The sequence below is a fragment of the Sorex fumeus genome, unplaced genomic scaffold (genome assembly GCF_029834395.1).
Source record: "Sorex fumeus unplaced genomic scaffold, SorFum_2.1 ptg000086l, whole genome shotgun sequence".
Classification (NCBI taxonomy): Eukaryota; Metazoa; Chordata; class Mammalia; order Eulipotyphla; family Soricidae; genus Sorex; species Sorex fumeus.
In genome coordinates, this window is record NW_026606143.1 from 11,000,592 (window position 1) to 11,016,583 (window position 15,992).

At 35.9% G+C, this 15,992-nt stretch overlaps 1 protein-coding gene across 3 annotated transcripts in view; it reads left to right on the top strand.

The window, feature by feature from the left end:
• RPGR (retinitis pigmentosa GTPase regulator) overlaps positions 1-15,992 on the top strand; it is a 160,308-nt gene that overhangs the window by 8,788 nt on the left and 135,528 nt on the right. For all 3 annotated transcript variants that reach the window (XR_008794859.1, XR_008794860.1, XM_056131226.1), the window contains exons 6-11: positions 1,077-1,226; positions 4,368-4,526; positions 7,814-7,969; positions 10,236-10,360; positions 11,662-11,838; positions 14,035-14,206. Coding sequence is in view for 1 of the 3 variants with exons in the window: in XM_056131226.1 (XP_055987201.1) it covers positions 1,077-1,226; positions 4,368-4,526; positions 7,814-7,969; positions 10,236-10,360; positions 11,662-11,838; positions 14,035-14,206 (939 nt within the window). In the remaining 2 variants the exon portion in view is untranslated. The remainder of the gene's footprint in view (positions 1-1,076; positions 1,227-4,367; positions 4,527-7,813; positions 7,970-10,235; positions 10,361-11,661; positions 11,839-14,034; positions 14,207-15,992) is intronic.

Here is a 15,992-nt window from a genome sequence, read left to right on the forward strand (position 1 = left end):
CTTTAAAATTCAGAGCCAAGGGGGCTGGAGAATTGTACAGAGGGCAGGGCTCTTGCCTTGTACATGGTGGCACCCCATCTGGTCCCCTGAGCAACACCAGGTATGATCCTTGAGCACGGAGCTAGGAGTAAGCCCTGAGCACTGCAGGGTATGTCCCAGACCAAAAATAAATTTAAGAAAATGTTAATACAAGATAAAATCCAGTGCCAAAGTAAACATGGTTTCACTAAAGAAGTTGTGAGTATACTGCTTTTTCCCAGTTAAAATATTTGAGTGCTGTCTACCTGAAGGAGTTGGCTTTGGTTTCACAAGAGCCAGGGTCAGACCTGTAGGTGTCCACTCCTTCTATTCTGGTAGCCCTGCAGCTGGTTATTTTGACATCTTTCTTTTGGTTCTTCCTTTCAACTGCCTTTTCACTTACTTATTATTAAACTCTTCACTTTTTTTCACTTTTATTAAACTCTTCACTTCCTTTCAACTGCCTTTTCACTTACTTATTATTAAACTCTCATCAGAAAGAACATGAGTTAACCTGTTTCTGAGAGCTTATATATAATTAATAGGTTTATATATTGTCATATAAAGCTAGAGTATTTTTTCAGGTATACATTGTCAGAAGTAAATGGTAGTGAAGTGTATTTATGTTTTGCATCATCATTTCCATGATGTTCTCAAGAATGGGCCTTTTTTGGTCAGAAATGTGCCCAGAATATTCCAAGTGTGACTTGTGTATTCAGTCAGTGACAGGTAGGCTGCTTGAGAAGAAGGAACCATTTTCTAGAGACATTAGAATAAGAAAATGTTATTATAGGAAAAGACATTCTGTTTTCGCTATTAAGAAAAAAATGCAGATATGACTGAAATGATTTGCATTAAGCTATCCACTGCTCCTTATCATCACAGAAGCATTTTATAAAATAAATTGAACTCCTAAGTATCTAGCTAGTATAAATGCCAGTAATAATTTTTTTTCAAAACACAATTTTTCTAAATAAATGGTTTGTTGAAAATACAATAACTCGATAACCCTGATACCTCTAAAAATTCTGTTTTTCCTCCTTCTGTTTACTTTATAGAGGATGGAAAACTCTTTATGTGGGGTGACAATTCTGAAGGACAAATTGGCTTACAAGATTTGACTAATGTGTGTATTCCTCATCAAGTGACCATTGGGAAACCTATCTCATGGATCTCTTGTGGCTATTATCATTCTGCCTTTGTAACAAGTAAGATAGAACATTTTGGTTTCACTGTGTTAGATACTGTTGCTAAGTTATTAACTGAATTGATAATAAAATGATGTAATACTCATTTCCATAGAAATAATATCAGAGTACCACGTAATGAAATAATTTTAATTCTAGGTCACAGTATATCTCCATTTCAGTAGAGATAATTTCAAACTCTTTCTAACAAGTTTTAACTTTTTAAGTAAATATTAGATCAATTCTAAAAACAAAATGTGTATCTTAGGAACCCTTTTTGAATTTTGGTTCTCATGCTTCTTGGATTTTGGTTTCAGAATTTTTGTCTCTGCATTTGGACGTATTCTACTTTTATCCTGAGAATTTGCTTTTATTGTTATAATAAATGAGTTCTAGGCTTTCATTGTAGGAACAAGAATGAAGACTAGCTGGAAAAGGCAGACAGTAAGTATGGTATATGATTTCCTTTGCTTGGACTTCTCTCAGCATTCACAGCATCTTCCTTTCCTGGACCCACTGTTAACCTCTTTTATCGTAGTTAAAATATTTGAAATGTTAGGTTGTATTATCGTCTGAATCTGCACTAGCAAAAACAGAAGTATGATTATGGATTTCTATCTTACTGATTTTCTTCTACTTTTTATCCTGAGAACTTATTTTTTATTGTTTCAATAAATGAGTTTTAGACTTTCATTGTAGGAACAAGGATGAAGACTAGATGGGAAAGGAAGACAGTGAGTATGGTATATGATTTCCTTTGGTTGGACTTTCCTCAGCATCCACAGCATCTCCCTTTTCTGCCCACTGCCATCCGGCTTGTGGATTCCTTAATTGATTTTTCTTCTAATATACCTAGAGGAAATAATTCTGTAGAACTTCTGTCTCATACATTTATTCCTTATTTAATGTACTACAGATTCTGGTTTAGAAAATACCAGTTGCATGCTACTAAGTGAAGAAAAATTCCAACTCAATACTGTTCACTCCTATACTCCCAATGTCTTAAACAAATTTATAACAAGTAATTGACAGATGAGGGAATGAATGAATGACAATTGTGTTCTTTGGTACAATACCTCCTACCAACTTCTTGGTTTATTTAGACCTCTGGTATTGATGTAGTCTGTACTCATTTGTCACAAAGCAAAAACACATGGAAAAACCCAAAACTTGTGATTAAAGGTATTGCTTTATCATATGGGTTTTAAAAAGACTGCCAGAGCTAGTTTTATAGCTAAACTGGCTAAATATAAAGCCAGTATGAGATCAAATGGGATTGCTCATCTTAAGCAACAGATTTTACATTGACATTCTTCTTTCATTTTAATACCTTTAAAAACAGCTTTATTGAGGCACAGCTCACATAAAATTCACCCATGTTATGGTGTGAGGAACAGCAGAAATGTGTAGGCAGAGGTAGGATGATACTCTTCTTGCCTTAGCCCATTTCATCTAGGATGTAAGAGGCAAGGGGGATGGAAGTTAGTGGCTTACTGAGCACCCTTTTTGTACCAATCAGGATTTGATAAATGTTTTATGTAAAACTGATTCAGAAAAGTTCTTTTTCTACACAGATCAATCTAGAAATTCAGTATATCTGTTTGCAGCATTGACCTAGTTTTAAGGGCTGTATAAGGTATGTGCGAGATCACATGACTTTCCATAAATTATGATTTGCTAGAACTCATGAGTATCAAGTAGTAGACTGTACTCATGATTGAGATTCATTATATATAGCAAAAGAGAAAAGGCAGCAGGAAAAAGGTGTATTATCCTGAGTTTCAGCATTGCCCTGATGGTCCTTTCTCTTTGAGGTCACAAAGGATATGCTTTCTCTCTGGTGCTTAGCTGCAGGGATGTATGTATGATGTTTTCCCAGGAAAAACCATTATTGTGTCAGGATCTGAGGCTGTCATGTAGCAGGTAATGGGGGTAGAACATCTAGGTACATCATGTCACCAGCTAGTCACAGCAGCTGTAAAGTCGATCCCTCAATAGTGATCCCCCTCCCCCATTTCTCCTTCTCTAAACTATACATTATCAGTGTTGCTGTATCTGCAAAACAATCCTAATAAACTAAGCTGGCATAACTCATCATTCCAGGTGTACATAAAATCAGTCACTAACATAAAGAAAAACTCTGAGGGCTATAGGCCCAGGGACTGGTCAGTAGTCATTCTTTAGTTTTCTCTTAACAGCATGCTATATTAACTCTTTGCTCACAACAGTGGTGATGAATGTTTTGTGTTATTCTTCAGCTATATTATATAGTTAAAAGGCTTTAAGAGTCCTGTTCTATAAAACTGTTCAGTTCACGGATTTTTTAAAAGTTCATTCAATATACACTTGGTCATAGCATAGTATAATAAATGCATTAAGTGTAGTAACAGCAAATCAATAGTGTTGGTATGGACAAGGCAGTGATTAAATTTCAGTTCCTTAAGATTTTTCTAGAGAAAGTATCATATAACTGAGTACAATATGCTGTCTGAAGACTCATTCAACATGTATACTTCACACAGAAATGAATCTTAAATAAGTTTCATCAAAAGAAATTAATCCTTTAACAGCTTTTAACAGCTATTCAATGCTTGATGTACTACAAAAGCTTTAGGCCATAGTGTGCAAAACTAAATACTGAAATGAGCCCAACTAAGTTCATGTCCTTATGTGTAGTCATTTTGTTTTATCACGGGAAAGTAGAAATATGAAGGTAGTCTTCTATCTTGTGAAAAAGCAAACATTATTTTTTAGTTTATTTGTTGTGATGATTATGAATGGCTTAAGAAGGTACTTGGATTAGAATAATTAAGGGGTGGAGCTAGAGATGTAATACAGCAGGTAGGGTGCTTGCCTTGCACACATCCACCCTGGGTTTGATCACTAGTACTACATATGGTCCCTGAAGCACACCCCAGGAGTGATCTTTGAGCTGAGAGCCAGGAGTAAACCAAGTACTGCTGGTTGTGCCCCCAAACAAACAAAATAATCATAATCAAGGGGAAAGAATAACTATATTTCTTTAAACTTACAGTACAGATACCTTGTGAAAAGCAAAGTTGTCATTTTCTACATTTTTACTGAATATGATTATGTATGCCAAGAAGATGATTTTTTTCCATATTTTTATTGTTACTGATCACTCTTCTTTCCCTTCAAAAGCTGAGGGAGAACTGTTCACATTTGGAGAAACTGACTCTGGGAAGTTAGGTCTTCCCAAGGAACTGCTGGACAATCACCGAACACCACAGCAGGTGTTTGGAATTTCTGAGAGGGTGATTCAAGTAGCTTGTGGTGGAGCACACACAGTGGTTCTCACAGGTATGTGTGAAGCAGAATGCAGCCTCTTTTTCCTGTATCCGAGGCAATTAGCATTCTGTGCATGATAATGAAAAATACTCTATTGTGTATATGGTAAGAAAACTTAACATCTTATCCACCCTCTTAGGAGATTTTTAAGGGTACAGTACAATATTGTTACATACGAACATGTCAGGTACAGTATGTCTCTGGACATTATCTTGCCTAGCTGAAACTTTATACCTGTTGATTAGTAGCTTCCCTATGCCACACTCTCAACCCCTGAAACCACCATTCTAATCTTTTTAAGGAATTTGACCCCTACACCAGCTTACTTAACCTTGCATCATTTTCCATTAAGATGTTTTAACCTTTTATTCTTGTTAAGTTCTTTTGACTTATAGAAGAAATTGTTTAGAAAAAAATTAATGATTCAGTTTTTCATCAACATTATCATTTTCATGATTTAATTTTCATTTTTTGTTTATTTTTCTGTTTTTATTTAGGCACCGTGATTTATAATACAATTAATAATAGTTTCAGGCATCCAGTGTTCCAACTCCAAAACCACTACAAGTGTCAGCATCTCTCCATCAATATCCAAAGTTCTCCCCATCCCTACCTTGCCTCCTTAGCAAATTCACTTTTAAAAAGTCAACATTAGTGTTGACTTTTACAGTTTTTCTGCACATAGTTGCCTGCCTCTACACTATCAAAGGGTCTAAGACACCTCTTATGTTACCTCCAGTCCACCGCATAATTCCTGTCCCTCATTGCTTCACTCCCCACGTTCTTGGCATTCTAATTTCTGTAATCCAAGGCCACGAACAGTCTGCTCTTAGCAAACTATTATACTGGAACTTGAGTCATTGTAAGTGTAATCTTGTATGTCATTTCATAGCAGTTACCAAAAGACAAGGACAGCTAAGTTCTAGGTTGGGGTGCATAATGCAACCTGGTTAGTTCTCAGGGAAAATAAGAAATTATCTAAATATTTCTAGCTTGTGTTTGAACAAACAATATTTCTACAGGCCAGCAAATTACTAATTGTGAAATTCAGTAAAGTTAGGGTAACATTAACCTGAAGCTAACTATAAAACCTGTTTTCCTAGTAATGTATTATTTATTAACATTGGTTTACACTGTTAAGTATTACAAAGATAATATGTAATATTCTTAGATAAAAGAAAAGCTATTTGTCATTCCTAATCAATCCAAGTATCTAAAACTAATAGAATAAGGAACAAAACTTTTGTAAAATGATTCAAACTGATTTTATGACCTAATTTCCCAGGCTACTATGTAGTCCAAGAAATGTTGGGTATTTGTAGAGATAGATACTTAATTTAATTTATTCAACATGATATTATCAGGGTAAATATTTGAACTAGAAATATGCTATGATTATTAAAATAGAGATGGAATTTTTAAACTAAAATTAAGGTCTCTTTTTGTCATTACCTGAATGTGTCTTCAAATACATGGCATAGAATATTTTAAGTAGTAATATCAGTATATTTTATTTATAAAGTAAGCATTCTTATTCAGCAAAAATATATAAAGTTATATGGCAATAAATAGTTCATATGTTCATCAGTATCCTCCATTGTCAGAATAAGATGAGTTATTAGAAAGTACTTCGAGAAAACTATTTATTATATTATGTTTTAAAAGCCCTGTTATGATTTTAGATCCCCCTAAATGTTTTTCGCATTTGATTTTCACAGCTGCTCCATCAAATAGAGATTATTACATAACATAGGGATTACTATATCAGAGAATTTAAGTAATTTGCTAGTTGTAGCAGCTTATAATAACAAAGATTTGAGTTTGGGTTTTCTACTTGAATCCAAGACTCTTGTTCTTCCTCCCATAGCAAGAGAATCATTGTATTAAACTAAGACTTAACATAACAAAAAATATTCTTCCTAGTAGCTAGCAAGAATTGTCTCTGAAATAAAGACACTTTCTTATTATCTTGCTTTTGTATTGATCCTTATTTTTTGTTTTTCCATTTTTCGGAAGTTTGACTTAATATTTACTATATTATTGAAGAGCCTTTGGAATTGCTTAAAATATTAAGGCATAGGAAAGCTTTCTGCACTCCTTTAATTTACACTTGCTAGTAAAGGAGCTTTTACCTGTGAATAAATCTAGCACATATAAATTCTCTGATGTCATTTTATAATGTAAGTTATTCTTTTAAACTTCCTTTTTAAAGTAAGGCATTTTCCTGTAGGGAATTTAATTTTTAAATTGATTTAAGACAATAGTAGAGAATTCAATGACAAGGGAAGCTTTTTATAGATATGAGGGGTAACTGTAGGGATATTTTAAGTAGTTCACCAACTTATATTTCTGAACTTTTATTGGGGGGGGGGCTGGAGTGATAGCACAACAGGTAGGGCGTTTGCCTTGCACGTAGCTGACCTGGCCAACCCAGGTTCGATTCCTCTGCCCCTGTCAGAGAGCCTGGAAAGCTACCGAGAGTATCTCGCCTGCACGGCAAAGCCTGGCAAGCTCCCTGTGACATATCCGATATGCCAAACACAGTAACAACAAGTCTCACAATGGAGACGTTTCTGGTGCCCACTCGAGAAAATAGATGAACAATGGGAGGACAGTGACAGTGACTTTTACGGGCTATGTAAAAGATGATGTCAGGTCCATGCCATAATTTTTAAAAAAATTTTTATTAGTGAAACACCATGAGGTACAGTTGTAGACTTAGAAATTTTTGTGCTTGGGTTTCAATTATACAATGATTGAATACCCATCCCTCCACCAGTGCCCATTCTCCACCGCCACTAATCCCAGTATCCCTCCCACCCCCCATCTCCCATTCCCCCTGCCTCTGTGGCAGGGCACTCCTTTTTGTTCTCTCCTTTTGGGTGCTGTGGTTTGCAAAAGAGGCATTGAGTTGCAATCATGTTCAGTCTACAGTCTACTTTCAGCATGCATCTCCCATCTTGGGCGGATCTTCCCAACACCCTTTATTTGGTGCTCCCTTCTCTATCTGAGCTATCTTTACCCCTAGAGTGTGCGGCTGGCCTCCAAGCTATGGAGTAAACCTCCTGGTATTTATCTTGGCATGCCATAATTTTTACAATGGTATTCTTTGTCATTTTTCTTTTCCTTCATCATTGAGAAATGTCTTCTTAGCTGTTAGATTTTTATATGTTTTTTTTTCTGCCAGAGACATTTAACTTTATTTTAAATAAGTTTTGTTATCACAGTTTTTATAGATGTAATGGTGACAGTGTCTTATGTCCTGAAATCCTTTTCTTATATTTTTCTCCTCCTTTCAGAGAAATCTGTGTATGCCTTTGGACTGGGACAGTTTGGTCAGCTGGGTCTTGGCACTTTTCTATTTGAAACTTCAGAACCCAAAGCCATTGAGAATATTAAGGACCAGAAAATATGCTCTATTTCCTGTGGAGAAAATCACACAGCTCTAGTAACAGGTGTGTATCAGAATTTCTTTTGTGCATTTATAGAATTGTGTGTCTTTTATTCAAAATATATTTATGTGAAAGGAAGGTAAATATAAGCAAAGAAATTAATGACAGAAAATGTGCCAAACTTCAAAGTATTTAGCTCTCATTTTTAATATTTTCATTTCATTTTAAATCCATCTATATAAAATATTTAGAACCTCAAGCTATATCAGTGTTGTCAGAGGTATTGTACTTTACTCAGTTTCATACTTGAGCAGAAAGTTGGGATCTTTTTGCACTTGTATCAGTTTAAGGGCTTTAACTCTGCTGAGGCTTGGGGAAGATCTTGCAAAGAAGGACTTATTTCTAAAAATACAACAGCACCACAATATAAGGAGACCGGAGAGACAGTACAGTGGGTAGGGTGCTTGTCTTGCGTGCAGCTGACCCGAGTTTGATCTCCGACATCCCATGTGGTCCTCTGAGCCTGCCAGGAGTTATTCCTGAGTATAGAACTAGGAGTAAGCCCTGAGCATTGCTGGGTGTGGCATAAAAACACAAAACAAACAAAAAAGCTTATTTTCAGTCTCCTTGTTTTAGCAGATTCAGGCTGAGAAAATTCTTATACTTTTGCCCACCAGGAGGCGTCTTTCCTCCTCTCTTCCCAGTGATAGAGAAAAGGAAAAAAAAAAAAACTCCAAAAACCACTAAGTAAATACTTGGCTCTCCACACCTGCTCTCTTGTTTCTGCCTCCCTTAGGGATATGTTACTTTGGGTCTGCTCCTCAACCTCAGAAACGAGGTGCTTCTAATGTAGGGTTCAGTGAAGAATCTCCCCTCAAATAACTGATTGTCTTGCCTGTAATCTATCTGCTCCACAATTTTAATTGCTTTGGAAGCACAAGTTTCCATACTTTCACTGTTTCTAGCTCATGTTTATGTTATAATATGAAGTAAAGCATTAAAATATCATTAAACTATATAGTATTTAAAATTTATATACTGTTTTTTCTACATTTCCCCCACCTTAAAATATATCTACTGCCACACTATAGGTCATCTAATGATATCTGATTAGAGGAACTGGGGATCATTAAATATAAAATATAATATCCTTTCTCCTCCCCCCCAAAGAACTTTTCAAAAAGAGACACTTGCCCATTTTCAAGTGTAAGTATTCTTGTTAAAGTAGTGTGAAATAAAACATATGAAATATGAAGAATCGTTTCTTCCTTCAAAGGCCCAGAAGAGTTGTTAATGTGTATCCTGTACTGAGGGATCTTGATCTCAGTTTTACTCCCTTTTGCTGCCACTTTTTCCAGTCTAAATTGCTAATGATGGTAAACGAACCTTTAAAATCTGATGTGTAAATAGATTTGGCTAAACTTATTCAGAGTACCTTTCTAATGGATTCCTCCTCTGTGATGCAGAGTTCAAGGGAACTTCAGTGCAAGGGGCCAAAGGGACTCTTTGGTACATTTCAGCCCTTAATAGCTGATGAACGAAGTTCTAGCATACATTGGACTTAGAGTTAGAGTTTTTGCCTTTTTGGCCAAGAATCAACCTCAGGACAGGTGTTATGAATCGTTTTGCTCTCAAACTAAAGAAAGATATGTAGTGAGTTATCTAAATTCTTGACAGTTCCTCATTATAAACAGTGGCTCATTATTAAAACTTCTCTGATACAGGAAGTGAAACTAGGTGGTTAGAATTAATGTTTTTTTTCTGGCAAAAGATAATTAAGTTAAATAGAAATTCTTAAAAACTCGGGGGCAGAGAGCTGACTCAAAGGGCTGGAGCACATGCTTAATATGCAAGAGTCCTGGGTTCAGTGCCTACTCCTACTTCCTAACTCTGGAGTACCATCCATTGTAGTCCAGTAGCTGGAGTACCATCAAGTTTGCCCTCAAAACATTTTATATAAAGAAATCAAGGTCAGAAGCAGGAAGATGAGGAGATAAGGATAAATGTATATAAAGAAAGAAATACTTGATGGTAAGAATTTTAAGACTGAATTTAGACTCTAAACACTGGCTCATCACTTACTTATAAAAGGGAATCTCTTTTTGAACTCGCCACCTTCCTGAATTGTTATGTCTAGTATGTTCAGTCAGGCCTCTTGGATTTTCTAATGTTATATGTGGTAGCTCAAACTATAGAGTATCAATGGGTTATGGTAAATTCAATGCCAAATTTTGTGGAAATGACAGTTGCAATGTAAATGCCTATTCGCCTATTTACAAATTGACCCATACAAGTAATACTTTTATCATTTTTTTTCTCTAAATTTTAGATGTTGGTCTTATGTATACTTTTGGAGATGGTCGACATGGAAAATTAGGACTTGGAATGGAGAATTTTACCAATCAGTTCAATCCCACTCTGTGCTCTAACTTTTTCAGATTTGTAGTTCAACTGGTAAGGACTTCTCTTCCCTTTCGTACATTTTCCTGTTCCTGCATTTTAGTCCTTTAGAATTTCATCCAAAATAAGTTCTTGTATATTTGTATGGAAAACTATCATGGATATGTCTAATAAATGTACTTATTTACTAAAAGCCATATGTTAGGCATCATGCTTCTGAAGATCTACTGCTTTTCTAATTTTTCTTCTTCAGTATCTTCTTGCCCCAACCTTGACTCTCCTTCATTCTCATATTTCCCTTGAGAGCCAGGACTGTGACCTGTCAGGGAACTTGGCGCCTCCAGTAATATCCAGTAGAGTTGCCTTGCCCACACTAATCATCTGAATATTTGCTGATTAGCTATTACCTATTTTCCTAAATACTGTGCAAGAGAAAATCTACTACTAAACACAGAATTTTGAAGATGTTTTATTGGCCAAATGTTATTAGAATAAGAAGGCATTGTTTCAGTGCCTTCATCGAACTGCCATTGTTTGTAATGTTTCTTTTCCCAGTTAGCAAGTTAAAAGTTCTGCTTATGTGGTGATGATAATATCATTTGAAATTTGTTCTCTAATGACTCAGTGCCTTATGGAATGAAAAACTTGGATTTGGCATCTTTTTAGTGAATGCCCACTCTCTATAAAATATTGACTCTGCATCAAAAATACAAAATGTACAAAGTAGCCAAATCCTCATTCACAAAAGTTGATTGTCTCATAAAGAAGGTTATTTTTAAAAGTGATAAAAGATATGCACTATTAGCTGAAAATATTGTGACAGAAAGGTTCAGAGTATGCTAATGCTATGCCAAATTGTAGAACTTGGAGAAAGTTACTAAAAATCTGTATTGTAAATATTAAACTTTTTTAACATTTTTACTGAAAATATATTTCAAAATTCACTGAAGATTAACTTCATATTTCCTTCATTGTGTATTTTTATATTTTGCTATAAGAATTCTTCAGCATTAAACTTAAAAATATATTCATGCAGCCTGTAGACATAATTATTCTAGGAGACTTATTTATTCATGAGTCACTTTTTTTCCAAGTAGAATTTCACAGTATTTTTTTCAAGTTTTTAATGTTACACACAGATTCAGATATTTTCTAAATTGCAAGAAATGTAATGTGCTAGTTTTTCTCTGTACAGAATTAAATTGAAGGCAGAATGACATAATAATATACGTGTAGATAGCATATAGGAAATTAGGAAGTTTACCACTAAGTGTGTACTCTGTAGCTGAAAATTGTTATTAATAATTGTATTTGAAATCAGTGTTGATTAATTTATCTGTGGATTTATATTGCAGGTTGCATGCGGTGGATGTCACATGCTAGTTTTTGCCTATCCACGCGTTGGAATGGCAGAAGAAATTGACTTTGATAAATTGGATGATTCTTTCAGATCTGCAGCAGCTGCCAGTGATCTGATCCCAGGTGGTACACTGCAGAGAACTTTATCAGCACGTTTACGTCGAAGAGAGAGGGTATGTGTAGCTTTTCTCTATAATAGTATTGTCTAACACTGCAGACAAAACTAGAATTTTAAAAACCCACTTTTAAGATTTTTGTGTTTTTATTGATTTACCATTGGTTTTCAGTGTTAAAGAATTTCAAGGGTTTAGCTTCCTTCACACCTCTATATGTGTATAAAAATACCAGTCCTGCCACCAAAGTTCCACTGCCATACCAAAAAGATTTTCTTTCCTTCTGCCCCACTCTCCCTTCCCTTTAGTAACCAGAATTTTCGCTGTGTCCAGGAGTTACCTTTGTTGTTGCTGTTTTTTAACTGTTTTGTTTGCTTTAGTGGTTCATACTCCAGATGAGTGGTGCCATCCAGTAACTGTCCTCAATGTCTTATTTCACATGCATTTTCTTTTTCAATTAAAGTACATTGTCCTCAGGCATATACACTAAATAAAATGATTAGAATTGAGAACTTAAAAGCTTTTTAAATAGAGTTAACTGTCAAGCACAAAAATGAGAAAATTCAAACTATTGCATATAATTTTTGCTTATCAGCAGTGATATTTCTCTATCTTATCATCTCAAACTGAGAACTAAATTGTCTTCTTAACTGTATGTAGATTGACTTCTGCTCTTTGACTTATAATTTATGAGGTTATGCATTATAATAAAATTTTTAAAAATTAAGGATTTCTATTTTGGAGAGAAAAAATTTCCTTTTCAGTAAAATTTACTGATTGTCATCTTGTATTTTAAAATTCTTTCTTTCAAAAAATTATTTTGGGGCTGGAGTGATAGTACAGCAGGTAAGCATGCCTTGCATGCTGCCGACCGAATTCAGTCCCTTGCATCTCATATGGTCCCCTGAGCACTACCATGAGTGATTCCTGAGTGCAGAGCCAGGAGTAACCCCTAAGCATTGCCGGGTGGGACACAAAACAAAACAAAACAAAATTACTATTATTTTTTATTTAGGTACCATCATTTACAAAATTAGAATAGTTGCGTTTCAGTTATACAGTTTTATCACTGATGGCACCTTCTGTCCACAAGCCCTCGTTTTTCCTTCTTTCTCCCACCCTACCTCCCTGCAAGGCATATTTTTAAATTTTGGTTATTGTAGTTTGGATCTCCTGCTTTCAGTTTCGTTGGTTCTGTGGGTCAGATATATAGTTACATAACACCTCTTTGCCATCAGGGTGTCTGGGGCACCTTTCCGCTGCCCCTGTTACCCTCCAGGACAGGTGAATGCTGGGCATCAAAGGGGGAATACTTAGATTACACTGGAGCCTGAACTAAACCACCAGGGTAGGGAGGAAAGAAAACAAACTGAAGGAGGGAAAGCAAGAAGAGATGGAGGGTAAACTTATTTCAATGATACTTCTATTTATTTTTAATAGGGACTATTTCTGGCAGTGTTTAGAGGCCATCAGGCTCACACTGTTGGTAGGGGAAGAAGTAGGGTAGGAGGGGAATATGGTATCAGCTTTCAAACCCAGGACCTCACACATGTTAGACATGTTCCTCTTGATATTTACCTCTGACTCACATTTAAATTATTTTTAAAAAATAAAATGCCAATTTTTAAGAAATTTCTTTTTAAAAAATACTTTTAAGTTTAAACTGTACACCTTCTGATATAAAAAATAATAAATTTTACTTCGTTATGGAAAATTGTATATGGAAACATTGAGAAATAATTTCTGTTTTTCAAGGAAGGCAAAGAAAACACACACATAAACACACACACAGATACACATACATTTTTCCCTATCATGTGAAGAGGCTTCCAAATTGACAATTTATAACAACTTAGACATAAAGACAACAGAAGAAAACTTTTTTTGAGGGAGGCACCTTCAGAACAGTGTGCAGGGTGCCCTAGGACCCTACCCAGTGTCAGTCAGACAACCAGACTGGATAAAGCCATGGCCCAGCAATGCAGTATTGTTCGATCCCAGCATTTCTGGGTACATCCAGTTATGTTTGGGCAACCATATTGTACTAGGGATTGAACTAAGGTCCTTGCACATGCACGGCATACCCCACTGGCCCCAGGCCAACACAAAGGAGCCTTTGGAAAGTATTTGAAAATGAATATTGTAGAACACTGGAAGATTTTTTTCCTTAGATATTTTTAGCAACCACAGGGTAGTTTCTGTCAATATTAAATATATAATGTTCATCTAACCTTTTATCTTAATTTATTTTTGAAGGAAAGATCCCCAGATTTTGTGCAGACGACACAAGTGCTCACCTTGCAGGAAGATAATTTATCATCACACATATGTTTTCCAAATGATCCAGAATCTTCCGATATACCTCCAAGTACTCTGCAAGACAAAATTATAACTGACACAGAGGACCCCATGAAACTTGAGGAACTGGGTAACATTCTGTGTTCTTCCTGATATCAGGAGTCATACCTTTCATCCCTAGTATTTTCATATTTACTATGAAAATATGATTTTTTCTCAATTTAAAAAGTTTTCTTCCTAATAAAAGCAGGTAGTCTCTCATTTGATCTCAAATGAAGGTTTTTTATTGAAAATAAAGTCATTAGTTATTCTAAAAATCCCACACGGCAACAGCAGTATATCTTTATGGAGCAATGTACTACATTAGCATACTTCTTATAATCTTTTATACTTATCTATCTCCTTGAAACCCTGAGGCAACTTAATGAAACAGGTAGGAGTTTCAACAGGTACAAATATTTTTTGTAGATGAAAAGAAGCAAGGCATGGTTGTGAATGGGAGTTTTTCAAGTTTCTTCTGTTCCATAATTTACCTATAGAAAAGCCATAGACTTATGTGTATTGAATTTGTATCCTATCACTCTATTGTATAAGTCTATTGTTCCTAGAAGCTTTTTGTGCAGTATTTAGGGTTTTCTAGCTATGCATCATGTCTTCTGCAAATAGCGAGAATTTGACTTCTTTTCAGATCTGGATGCCCTGAATATTGCTTTCTTGCCCAATTGCTCTCTCAAGGCCTTCCAATACTATATTGAAACGTATTGGTGAGAAACGACAATCTTGTCTTGGCCTCTTGTGCTTGATCTTAGAGGGAATGCTTTTGGTTTTTCACCTTTGAGAATAATGTTGCCTGTGGGCTTGTGTTTAATAACTTTATATTTAGAAAAATTTGTTTAATCCCATTTTATTGAGCATTTTGTCATACATGGGTGTTACGTCTTGTCAAATTCTTTCTCTATATCTAGCACAGTGGGTAGGGTGTTTGCCTTACAAGCGGCCAACATGACTGACCCGAGTTTGATTCCTCCGCCCCTCTCGGAGAGCCCGGCAAGCTACTGAGAGTATCTCGCCCGCACGGCAAAGCCTGGCAAGCTCCCTGTGACGTATTCGATATGCCGAACACAGTAACAACAAAGTCTCACAATGGAGACGTTACTGGGCCCGCTCGAGCAAATCGATGAACAACGGGAGGACAGTGACAGTGACATCTATTATTATTTTCATTTTTCCTTGTGTTGATATGGTTAGTACATTTATTAGCTGCATATGTTAAACCTTCCTGGTATCCCTGAGATGAATCCTACTTGGTCACGGTAGAAGGATCTAGAGAGTATCGTGCTGAGTGAAGTGAGTCAGAAGGAGAGGAAGAAACACAATCTCTCATATGGGCGATATAAAGAAACATGGTTGGGGAATAACAAATGCACAGAGGAAACAGAAACTGAGATTTAAATTTATAGCATGAAGCTACCACAGGGGAGAAAGGCAGGGGTTGGAGTGGGCACTGGGATGATCGTGGTGGTAAATGGACACTTTGGTGGAAGTTGTGGTGCTGGGAGTTTTATGTATGAAACCATACCAAACAATTTTGGAAACCACAGCGCTAAAAATAATTTTTTTTTGCTTTTTGGGTCATACCCGGCGATGCACAGGGATTACTCCTGGCTCATGCACTCAGGAATTACTCCTGGCAGGGATGCTGGGAATCGAACGCGGTTCGATCGCATATAAGGCAAATGCCCTACTCTCTGTACTATCACTCTAGCCCCTAAAAATAAATTTGTTAAAAAATAATTTAAAAATCTGGGAAAAAAGAAGCATAGCTGGAAGAGATAGTGTGACTTGCCTAGAGCCAATCAGCTTATAAATGAACAGGATTTGAATGTGGATCATCTCGGGTCTATGTGAAATTTTGC